We start from the raw sequence: 12,579 nt of genomic DNA on the forward strand, positions 1-12,579 counted from the left end.
TCAGTGATGTACGTAACTGTGACAAGTGAAAATTGTTGATAAATCATGTGCAAGAGTGTGACAAGGGAGGGATAACGACAAGCAAGTCCGTAAATCGGGATGTGATATTCAAGCGTCACGTAGTGTGACTTCATTATGCAGAGTGAAAACTGCATTTGTTTAGAAGGAAAAGCAAAGAAAGAACCACATTATCTCAGCAGCTTTGCTCCGTTCTCTTTACAGGAAAGAGCCTTGACGTAACGGAGCACTAGAAATCTTGTGCTTTTTGCCATATCAAAGGCTAAATTCTTTTTTTTTGCTAACCGTATGTTGAGTGTGTTTAGCACATGCAAATTAGGCTCTGGGGAATAATAATCAGTCACAGTGTGTAATAATGTGCCTGTTATGCTCATTAAAAAGTTCAAATGTGCAAATTGTGTTGTATCCACTTAAAAGAAACTCGAAATAAAAATGTAAAAACATGATGTTGTTCTGTTGACAAGAGCTGTGTAAAGTGTTTTCCATGGGGGGGGGGCATGTAAAGTGAAAAATGCTGCATTACAATCATATATGATTGTCATGAAAAAAATACAATAAAATAATGAAATTGAAATGCAAGTTTACATCACATTAAAGGATGTATGTTTGTATGTTGTATGTTTCTTTATCTAATTCATTCATTATGTTTTAATTCATTCATTTATTGTCATTCACAGGGCCTTGTCTTTTGTGTTGTTTTTTTTAAATATGTAAATCACTCTCTTTTTGAGAGTCTTTAAGGGAAAATAACATTGTTTGTTTAAATGTACAGGCACTTATGATCTCAAAGCAATTATATTCAGAACCCTTAACTGCCTGAATTTATATAAAACATGAACATTATATAAAAAAAAAATAATAATAATGTGGTCAAGCAGACGCTAAATTAGGTAAAGATTGTTACTTTGACTTTAGTACATACAATAAATAGAAATTTAGGTATAACATTAGGCATAATTGGGCACACCAGTAGTTAAACAAATGTTACAGTCTCACATGTGTAAATGGTTTTATCGGGCTTTTGTTAAAATTGGGGTTTGAAATTGAATTAGAATGTGCACATATGTGTTATAAATGCTGCCTGATATTGCAAATTCACTTAAATCACTTTAATAACTCATAATATGATCCTTGGTGTGTAGATTATGCTTCAACAGGCATTAGTGGCCACCTCCAACTGGGAGTTGTTTGAGGTGATTTCACAACAATCCTATAAAAGGGGATAAAAATGCCAAATCACAGCCTAGATCATAAATCAGATCAATCTAAAGTCAGACTGTAACCATAGCTGAAAGCCTGTTTTATTGACTCAGCTCAGTGTTGATCTAAATGTTTTCCTGTAAAACTGCATCTTCTGTTTTGGCCTTTTAAAGTCAGTATCTCCCTGCTGCGTTAAACAAGACTTAAGACTGAGGTACAATAGGAATAATAATAATAATAATAATAACAATGATAATAAAAGATCCAGGTACGTTCAAAATAAAAAATCGTTAATTTTGTTTTGGCTTTGCGTTAAAGCAGGATATTTTACAAAAACGGTTAGGACGTCCCCCACACTATGTTGTGAGGCAATTGTAAAAATAAGGAAACTGTCATAAAAATGTTGTTAATATTAAGGAGAACCCATTCAAGATGAAGGGGGGGGCTCATACAGACCGACTTCACATAATGAGCAGAAGGGCCAGAGATAAAAGTGTTTATTCTGTCTAGATGTTGAAGTGGTTGCCTTAGCGAGTTAGAGCATAATGTGCTTTAAATATCAGATAAAAATTAACAGGGCTGCCTAGTTGCCTTGCAACAAAAGGTCTCAGGTTCGACTGCTGACTGCAGTCTTTCTGTGTTGTTTGTGTTTCATAACACTTATGTTCTTTGCGCACTGCCTGAAGCACGTGTGACTTTAAACCATTCAGTAAAACCCTTCTTAACAGGTTGTTTATTTATATAGTTGCTTGTTTGTTTGTTGGTACCAGGGGGGTTAGGGATAAATTTTTAAAAATACACAAATAAACCTAACGCCAACCACCGGAGAAGCGGCTCGCCCAGTGTTTTTGTGTCCTAAAGAGTTGCCGTACTCTCTGACGTCACATTCAGGCGACAAGCAACAATGGTAAGTGAGCAAGCAGTTTTTTCTTTCGCTTATAAATGTATATTTACTGTAGTAAAACTTAGTGTTTCAAAATGTTGCTTTGCTCATAGTGCTGTGAAAGTTATAAGTCGCCTCAGTAAGTAAATTGAAGCGGCTTTATGTTTTATTTGTGATGTAACAACTTAACTGCACTCAGGTTACAGACCTTTAGCTTCAAGCTAGCGCCATTAGCTCGTTCGTAGCTGTCAGAAATCGTATCTGTTTCTTTTATTTACTGTCATTGATTTTGTAGATGCAGCATTTTGTGTTTTTATTTTATCATATTCTGTCAAGTGCTCCTTTTTGCGAGAGTTATGTCTGCTGTTAAGGTTGTTTTTAAACCCGAAACAAGCTCGTTAACTAGCTGCAAGCTAACTGCTTCTCGAGGAGATTTTTGCGAGAGAAACAAAATCCCCGTTTAGGACAGAAAGGATTCACTGTTAGCTAATTTAATTTCACTTGTATTTAAACGTGTCTGATGTTGTTCTAGGGTCAAAGTCAGAGTGGAGGCCACGGTCCAGGAGGAGGCAAGAAGGATGACAAGGTGATGCTGCTAATATTTGACCTGTTTTTGGAGACAAATTATCCTTTTTTGTTTGTAACTGTTAGCAAGACTTCATATTAAAGCCAATAATATTCACATTTACGAATAAAAGAAATGACCAGAATATTTAGGATGTTATTTTAAAACTTTTTAGATAGTTGTGCTTACAGTACTGTGAGTCAGCTCATTTTTGCTTCCAAGGAGCCAAACTGTCTTGTCATCTTTTAAAGTGTTTTGGGTAATATTTCTTCAGGCTTTCTGAAGGTCTTCCAAAGTTTTTCTTTAGACTTTACTAACTTTGTTACCTGAAAAATTGTCACAAAGAAGATGATCAACAGAATAATGTTTTTTTTTTTGTTTGTTTGTTTTTAAGAAAAACAAAACAGAACCTATGTTTTTTTTATGACTTAAGTCATAAAGAAAACAAATACACAATATGTTCAGGTACCAGGACTGAGTCCATGTGCGACAAAGAAACCAAGTTTAAAAAAAACTAAAAACATTGAAAGGTCTCTAAAAAGCCTCAGGAACTATTGATTAAGACTACTTCAAAATGTCTGCTTGGAAGCAAAGGGGTGAATTAAAACTAACAGGACTTAGTGACAGTTGATGGAGTAATACCACTGAGACGGTAAATACTTAGAAAAGAAAATGATAATGAATCCCACCGACTTCAGCCTAAACTGTATGTATATTGTTGGAGTCATTCTGCATTATCTGGAGATGAGTAAAATAACTTGTACATCCATTTTTTTTTTGATTTGAGCATTATAAACTGCAGTTGAGGTTTCTCACTATCATAATGTCGGATGTTGACTGTCCTGCTTGTTTCAATCGAAGGATAAGAAAAAGAAGTACGAGCCTCCAATTCCCACCAGAGTGGGCAAGAAAAAGAAGAAGACTAAAGGGCCAGATGCTGCCAGCAAACTTCCACTGGGTAAAAACAAAAAGTGCAAACAGACACACCATGTTTCTGTGACCTAACCCTAACCTTAGCTCTAAACCTTACACCTAACTCAAAAATTACATTTTACCATATTTGGTCCCCATATAGACTGCCGGTCTTGACAAGGTAGGGGACTATACCAGAAAGAGTCCTAAAGAGGTAACAAACACGGTAGTGCTGGGCGATATAACGATACATATTGTGGGGACAATAGAAAAGTGTCTATCGTGATATTTTGTCTTCTATCATCTCTATCGTTTCTATCATAATTGTATCAATGATTCATGTAAATATTTCCTAACGAAGGCTACAACGAATGTATTAGTGTTGTCACTTTGCATACATTCAGTTTATATAAGTGATAAATAATAAGAAAAAAGAACTATTTTGCGAAGAACCTCCGTTTTGCGACATGGCGCTGCTTTACGTGTGGGTTTGCGACATGCTTTACGGCAGCGGCTTTCTGTGCGGCCCGGCAGCACACCATATTCTGTGACCCACCGTATGTGTCGGCATTTAAGTCATAAGTGCTGAGAGATGGAGACGCGTGAAGTATCAAACTCGGGGTCGCAACAAGTAGAGACAGCTAGCAGCTACCATTCTGTAAACATTGGAGGTGGTAAACTCACCTAACAAAATAAATCCAGCAATCAAATCCTTCTGTGAGGCAGCAGTTCCGGATGCCTGTTGATTAACAAGTGATCTTGGTTTTAAGTAGATAAAAGGTGTTCGTCTCGTTCTTACACAAAGCGCATCTTAGTTTAGTTAATAAGCAGCAAAAAACCCCACAAACACTCATGAAGCCAAGAAGATGAGGACATAAAGTCTGTAGGACCTCTCTCTCTCACACACACACACACACAGATGAAACTGCAGCTTGTCTGCTTGTAGCCGTTTAAAAGCAGGGATTCTGCAGAAGAAGCTGGTACGACATCCAGTCCTGTTTAAAAGGAGCTGCTGCCATTCGCCACATTCCTGGGTCACATTAAATTGCATTAAAAAAAAAAACTGTTCAAGTGGATATCTAACTCCCAGAGGTGACTTGTGTCTAACTGTAATTTGTCAACAAATTCAGCTGAAGTCAGTATTTAACCTACTGCTGTTTTTATTTTTTGTGGGGGAAAAAATACATTTTTCACATCCAGCATTACTTCGCTGTGACATTCTTTCTTTCAACAAACAAACAAAACACCTTTCCCATTTTTTCCCCTTAAATAAACAACTCATTTATTTCAACTCTTCATGAGAATGTGGATGAAGGCCATTCTATTAAAATCTTTACTCGGGATTAAAAGGGTTGCTGGTGGGAAGCATCAGTGTCAGAGTTTAGTTTGTGTTTTCATCATAAGTTTTGATCGTAAACTCAGCTTAAGCAGTACATGGCCAAAGATTGTTTATGTTGAAATAACAAAGTCTGATATTAGTTGTAAAGGCACATTGATGTTTGTGTGCGTAAAGGCTCCATTTTCTGAATGACAGCAGTTGAATGTAGTTGGTTTGTGAACATTTCTCACGGCCTGCACGTATTTCTCTTCCAGTCACACCTCACACTCAGTGCCGTCTGAAGCTGCTGAAGCAGGAACGGATCAAAGACTATCTACTGATGGAGGAGGAGTTCATCCGGAACCAGGAGCAAATGAAACCCTTAGAAGAAAAGCAGGAGGTTGTCCCTTTGCCCCTTTTCCCTCCCATCCCTCTGGGATTCACTCTAGCTAAAGCGATTGTCCAATCATGGTGTGTTTTGTTTTTTTTACGCAGGAGGAAAGGTCAAAGGTGGATGACCTGCGGGGAACCCCCATGTCCGTTGGCACCCTCGAAGAAATCATCGACGACAACCACGCCATCGTTTCCACCTCTGTGGGGTCGGAGCATTACGTCAGCATCCTGTCGTTTGTGGACAAGGACTTGCTGGAGCCTGGCTGTTCTGTGCTGCTCAACCATAAGGTAACGTGTCATTTGTGAAGGAAAACTAAAGAAACGAGTCATTCTGGACCAATGACACCACGGGCGTTCCTTTATTTTTCAAGTCCGGGTATTTGACACAGCCTTCCCGTCTCACGCTTGTGTCTGTTTGTAGGTTCATGCTGTGATAGGGGTACTGATGGATGACACGGACCCTTTGGTGACGGTGATGAAAGTGGAAAAGGCCCCCCAGGAGACGTACGCCGACATCGGAGGACTGGACAATCAGATCCAGGAGATCAAGGTGCGATGCGTCACACCGTCATAGGGGGACACGTCGTCTTCCTTACAAGTCGTACATCTGTCAGCAAGCGGCTTCTTTGAACTGGTCGTGTTGGTTGTTTTTTGTGTTCACGAAGCCTGACTGTGAAGCTTTCTGTTGTTGTTGACAGGAGTCAGTGGAGCTGCCTCTCACACACCCAGAATATTATGAAGAAATGGGCATTAAGCCTCCAAAGGGAGTCATCTTATACGGACCACCGGGCACAGGTTAGTTCCTGGAACCGTTCTGGCGGCGCTTGCTTGTTTGCCTGTAAGTCACAACAGCATGATTGTCGGGCCGGTTGACTATTTGTGACCGAACTGACACTAACCGGGAGCAGCAAGCCTTCTGACAGATCAGCGAAATCAAAAAAGCTCTGTTGTCGTTTTATCCGTGAGCAGATCCTGACGGTTAGAGGCCGTTCGGCTCTGCGGCCTGTATTTATGTGTTACTGCGGGGAAGGAAAAGAGAGCCGTGACTGCTTCTGCTGCCCTGAAACCAGCACCCTTCAGTAAAGAATTACTTCGTGAACCCACATATATGTTTACATCGACAACACTTGACTTTATTCATTTCTTCTTTTTTTACGATCTGTAATCGGTAATTTTTAAGGATTAGAAGGACGTGTTTACACTTCCCTTGTGGTTCTCGTCTAAAAGATGTAGCAGGAGAAGTATTTTGAGGAAAAATAAAGATTTGGGTTCAGAGAAACTGGTTAGAAGTCAGTTTGATAAACGTATGTAACATGAGATTACATTTTACTTTTAATCCAACATTATATTCACCAGGAAAACGTCTTTAGTGTTTTAAGCTGGCATGATTGATCAAATATGATCCTATCATGAGAAGCAGACTTAATTTAGGGAGGGGTAACGGGGGCTTCCTGTGCAGTTTTTAAAAGGATGCACACATAGAATATAGAAAAACATCTTTTCAAAGTGCTTTTCACATTTATTGTGTATAAAAAATGGTCATGTTTTAAATCAACTCTAATTTTGTTCTCCCTCTAAAACCTGGTCACTTAAATAAAAATAAAAATGAGGGATGACTCGGTGTTTGCGCAGCGGTTTTAATACAGTCAGTGTTTTTGTTTGTGCTGTAAAATTCAGCGCTGCAATACAGCGTGTAAAAATTCATGCTGTATCGCGAAACGTTTGTCATTTATCGTATTTGATGCGTCGTCTTTTTTTTTTTTACTCTGAATCAGAACAGTTTCGCAAAATGAACCCTGTGTTGTTTGGAAGAACATTTGAACCAAGTAATTCTGATCGTAACCTCCTTAAAAACAAAGTCTAATTTCTGTCTGTTCCTTTCTGTCTCCTCTGTACTTTACATTTACAGTAAACGTCAAAAATTGATAAGGAAATCAGAAACTTCACCCAAGTGGGATGCATATTTAACATTTCAAACAATCAGTGGCATTTAGACCGTGCGTTAATCGACGCACGTTGAACGAATGGAAGAGTGGCCCCGCTCTGAGCCTCGTCTCGTTTGTTCTCGCCCCAGGTAAGACGCTGCTCGCCAAGGCCGTGGCCAATCAGACGTCGGCGACGTTCCTGCGCGTGGTGGGCTCGGAGCTGATCCAGAAGTACCTCGGAGACGGGCCCAAGCTGGTGCGGGAGCTGTTCAGGGTGGCCGAGGAGCACGCCCCCTCTATCGTCTTCATCGACGAGATCGATGCCATCGGCACTAAGAGGTACACGAAGTCCTGCTTCGAGCGGGCTCGGACCGAGAGAGCGAACACGTCGGAGCTGTGAGAATGAGTCACCCCGCTGTGCCGAGGAGTCGATGGCTGCTGTCAGGGTGCTGGATTACTTATTATGTGCTGGGTCTGAAAAGAAAGGCTCTGTTTATTTTTAATTCTCAACATTACAAGGTGACTCGCTCCTGTGGAAAAAAAAAAAATATATATATATATATATATATATATATATATATTTATATATATATATATATATATATATATATATATATATTTTATTTGGGTATTTACCTGACAATGTATTAAAGCAGCAGTCCCCAACCTTTTTAGCTCCATGGACCGGCCTCTAAAGGTGTGGCGGATAAACAAAATACAACAAAATAAAATGATACGAGCGGCATGAAGACGGGATATTTTTTAAAACATAATAAAGTTAAATCCAACGTGTCCTCGCAGCTTTGTTAGCTGCGTTATCGACCTGAATAACAGCCTCTCCTCCCCCTGATGTTCTCTGGTCAATATGGCGACGTTTAAACTTTAAAATAAGACACACCACAAATATAAAGTGCACGAAGAATACAACTCACCATAACGCTGAATCAGTGGGAGCCCTGAGCCTGTTTCTCAGTAACCAGACGGTCCCATCTAGGGCTTCCAGAGACGTTAGTTTTTTATTCATTTTGCTGCTTGGGTTTGTTTTTAGCGGTAACGGATCACGTGACCTAGATAAGCATTCTGACACGCATCAAGAGTGAGTCAGAGACGGATGGAGTGGAGAGAATCCGGTCAGTTTTCTAAATAAATGTCGTTCAGACTCCAAAAATTAAAAAAACGGAAATACTGTAAGTTAATTATTCTTCCTGTGTGGCCCAGTACCAAATGACCCATGGGCCGGTACCGGTCCGCAGCCCGGGGGTTGGGGACCTCTGTATTAAAGCACTACAGCAGGTAAACTATCAGTCCAAACATCTGCAGCTGGAGTTTTCACCCCTGCAGAGAACAAACTATGAAACGAATAAAGCGGACATGGAGCGGTTACACAGCCAGTAGGTCAGGAGGGTTTGCCTCTCATGGAGAAGATTCCAACAACTTGGTTAAATAGTAGAAATTAAAAGAAATTTCTTCATATTTTGAAGTTCTCCCTCAGTTTTTATGTTGAGATGAAGTATTTGTTGTTGTTGTTGCATTTGTTCTGACACATCAAATGTTGGAAAGTGTGGACCGTAAAGTTTTGATGCTTGCAGCTTTTAGCTTATTTGTTACAGCTGAGTAAGACCAGTCTGTTTCAGGATCAGAGGGCAGATCAAAGAGATATTCCAACCATTTTAAAGTGGGGTTGTGTTATTGACAAATAATGCCTGTTTGATTGACCTCAGTTTGGAGAAATAGAGTCTAAGCCCAACAGCACTGACCAGCTAATGGCTAATCTGAGCCGGGCTAAGATCAAAGTGCCAAATAAAACGTCTTTAACCTAAAATTATTCATCATTTTCTTAACCTCTACACCACCGTGTGTTTCTCAGTAATTGGTCATTTGTGTAAACCTGCGTGGTTATTTTTATTGGAGTTGTTTTAAGATGGCAGCAAACCGCTTTGGTCTTGGCCCCGCTCAGACTAGCCGTTCGCTCATCAGTCCAGCCAGAATTACCCTCAGCCGACGGGTGCAATAGGTAAGATATTAACTGTTCGCTCAAGTAGGTTGTCCACAGAACCCCACTTCCAAATAGCCGGAATATCCCTTTTAAGATGCTGTTTTATTTTACAGTTTGTTATTTTTGGGAGCTTTTGTTCCTGAAAGCAGATGTTTATAAACTCGTATAAAAAGACACAGGTTGTAATTTTGGAACTTGTGAACTACGTCGACGCGGTCCGACTCCCTGACATCCTGAAGAAAAAAAAATCCTGGAGAAAAAAAAAAAAAAAAAAACAAGATCTCGTGGTGGATTTCGTACTTTTTTTTTTTTTTAAACGCACGTCTTGCACCCAGGTACGACTCGAACTCCGGCGGCGAGCGGGAGATCCAGAGGACCATGTTGGAGCTGCTCAACCAGCTGGACGGCTTCGACTCCCGGGGCGACGTGAAAGTCATCATGGCCACCAACCGGATAGAAACGCTGGACCCGGCTCTCATCAGACCTGGTCAGTCGGAGCCTCCTCGGCCGCCTTCGCCTCGGCCCCGGATCTCCCTCTGATCCTGCGTCCGCTGGCGAATCTGCAGTGCTGTAAATCTGTCTGGCACTCGGGGCGGGGGGGAGATGGCTGTATTCTGCTGAGTCATGGCAGGCAGGGGAAATTGAAATGTCAGGGTTTTTTGTTCTGCTTTCAGAAGGGAGTGTTTATAATCTCTCTCTGTTAGAAAGACATTAAATTCACTTCACAATGTAAAAAGATTGTTTTCCTCCCGTCTTTCTCATAAAAGGACAAATTAGGATTAGTTTTCAGATAATAGGTTACCGATCACAGATTATTTACATCTATAGGACTATAATCCTGGCAGAACGTCCACAGAGAGATGTGAGCTTTGGTTTTTGTCGTCTTCAGGGAGAATCGACCGGAAGATCGAGTTTCCTCTCCCGGACGAGAAGACCAAAAGAAGAATCTTCCAGATCCACACCAGCCGCATGACGGTGGCGGACGACGTCACCCTCGACGACCTCATCATGGCGAAAGACGACTTATCCGGAGCGGACATCAAGGCAAGGGGGGGATTTCTAACATTTGTCTTTTTTATGTTTTGTTTTAAATGGAAACTGAGACGAACTTCATTCTGATTGAGCCCCTCGTTTTTCTAAAACTGGAGCTTTACTCGAGTGTCTCCACGAAGTCTAACAAGACCTGCTGCATCAAATCACTATTTGAGGCGGCTGTGGATCAGTGATCAGAGCAGTTATCCTCCACTGAGGGAGTCGGAGGTTCGATTCCATCAGCGTGCCGCATGTCGACGTGTCCCTGAACCCCTCATTCCCTCCGATGACCCCCATCGGTGTATGAATGTGATCTAAAGCCCTGATTCATTCAGATTAGCTTTACAGAGTTGTAACAGAGAGCTGTATGATGGGGAAATGAGAGTACAGATGGTGTAGTAAAGCGCTTTGAGCGGCCTGGTCGGCTAACAAGGTGCTATATAAGTCCAGTCCATTTACTACTATCAGAAGATAAGATGTCCCTCTGACATCCAGTACGACACAAACACCTGGATTATTTTACTACAGTGGTTAGCTCGCGGCGCTAACAGTGTACTTTATTATGACAGGCAGGCTTTTATCATCTAGTTTCTCCGCTTCCACATCCAGCTTTATTTAAGGGCTGACCTTCATTTTGTTCCTGTCGACCACACACACACACACACACCGACCTTCACAGTCGGCCTGGCTTAAAACAGGAACCGTTTCCATTTGATAAAATCACAACAATACGGTTCGTTTATTCAGGCCGCCTCTCTTCACCTGAGTTTATTCCTTCATTCTGAAATGTTCTGGCTTTTGCTTCCGAGACCCACGAAGTCTTGGCAAATTGGTTATTTTCTATTTCAGCTCGTGTTTAGAGAAAACTACCGAGGCTAACTTCGTAAATGATGGACAGGTTTGTGTCCGCCGCTCATTAGAGCTCTGCTTCATCTCTGCTGCCCTCTAGTGGCTTGTGACGAAACACAGAAAAGAATATCAAATGATGACGAAACTCTTCCCACATCCAAAAATTTTAAAAAAGCTTACAGGTATTAACATTAACGAGTGTTTTGACGTCATTAATGGCTCAGAGTGGATGGATTGTTTAATAACTAAATGTAAAAAAATACATTAATAATGAAAATATAGATACCAAAGATGATGCTTATTCCCACTTTTTGTATGAATCGATTCTTTTAATGCTATTTAAGAATGAAAGAATAAGTTAGTGCTTTCCTAAGGAAAGTGTTGGGACTCTTTGTTAATCAATTTGTAAAGTTAGATCTTTTTTAGTTTGTTTTTCCTGTTTAAATGAGTTTAGATTTGGGTCACATAGCACGAGTATATGTTCTTGTCCTCCGTACCATTTCAATGATCAAAGGTTAAAGAACATTAATGAATGCGGGGGGGATATGGGATTTTAAATGCAGAGGTGTGAAGGAAACAGTTTTAGTATTTCTCCAGTCTGAATAAGTCTGGTGGGGATTCAGGTTGTATTATGTTGGGATGCAACTTCAGCTGATATGCCGCTCCAGAAATCTGACTCTGAATTGAAACTTAGGACCACGAACTCATCACTAAAATACATCAGCAAGCGTTCCTCCCACCATTTATCCTTTGTGTACAGTCTGTACCGTACGTTCCGTCAAAAATGGCTCAGTTTACAATTTACAAAAACAATTTGTAAATCTGTGACTCCAAAAGGTTTTAAGTTTGAATTTGGAAACGTGTAGGAATCCTGAGAACAGTTTAAACGGTTCCTGGGCTCAGTGTGTGCAGAGTAGACCAGTCCATTTTGTAAAAAAACAATAAATAAAGAGCCGTAACTGATCTGCGGTCAGCACGGAGCAGTCTAGTAGAACGGATATCAGCGACGTCACGATTTTTTTTATTTTTATAGAAAGGATGAGCCACCAGAACAGTTTTTCTTTAGCTCCACAGAGTGCAGGAACAGCTTTATTCTCTTTTTACGTAGAGGTTTAATAAATCTCAGCTCAAGCTTGACACTTGTTCCTCCTTTTTTCTTCCCCTCCCTCCTCTCCTCTTCTCTTCCACCCTTCAGGCCATCTGCACAGAAGCAGGCCTCATGGCGCTGCGAGAGCGCCGCATGAAAGTCACCAACGAAGACTTCAAAAAGTCCAAGGAGAACGTCCTGTACAAGAAGCAGGAGGGCACGCCGGAGGGGCTGTACCTCTGATCCTCAAACTTTTGTCTCTTCCCCCTCGAGCCCGTACTGATTTAGCACCACGTTGGACGAGTTTTTGGTATATTTTGTGCATGTGTGGCTTAACTCCCTCTCTCATCCTTGTTACCGTTGTGTATTAAAGCAGTAAAATAAAAAAAACACAAATCCTG

The 12,579-nt window shown here is 40.8% G+C and overlaps 1 protein-coding gene across 1 annotated transcript; it reads left to right on the top strand.

The window, feature by feature from the left end:
- Positions 1-2,045: 2,045 nt before the first annotated feature.
- Positions 2,046-12,579, top strand: psmc1b (proteasome 26S subunit, ATPase 1b). Its single transcript, XM_017409263.3, has 11 exons — positions 2,046-2,125; positions 2,634-2,687; positions 3,528-3,624; positions 5,172-5,296; positions 5,392-5,577; positions 5,711-5,839; positions 5,988-6,084; positions 7,364-7,553; positions 9,546-9,697; positions 10,100-10,254; positions 12,287-12,579. The coding sequence occupies exons 1-11, from the start codon at positions 2,123-2,125 to the stop codon at positions 12,419-12,421; spliced, it is 1,323 nt and encodes a 440-aa protein (XP_017264752.1). The 5' UTR covers positions 2,046-2,122; the 3' UTR covers positions 12,422-12,579.

This window comes from Kryptolebias marmoratus, linkage group LG19 (assembly GCF_001649575.2).
Source record: "Kryptolebias marmoratus isolate JLee-2015 linkage group LG19, ASM164957v2, whole genome shotgun sequence".
Lineage (NCBI taxonomy): Eukaryota > Metazoa > Chordata > Actinopteri > Cyprinodontiformes > Rivulidae > Kryptolebias > Kryptolebias marmoratus.

What these genes read in the sequence shown, in the direction of transcription:
- psmc1b (XM_017409263.3), top strand. An exon ending in GAGGCAAGAAGGATGACAAG is followed by an intron (nt 2,688 to 3,527) that starts GTGATGCTGCTA and finishes TTTCAATCGAAG; the next exon opens with GATAAGAAAAAGAAGTACGA. An exon ending in GATGCCATCGGCACTAAGAG is followed by an intron (nt 7,554 to 9,545) that starts GTACACGAAGTC and finishes TCTTGCACCCAG; the next exon opens with GTACGACTCGAACTCCGGCG.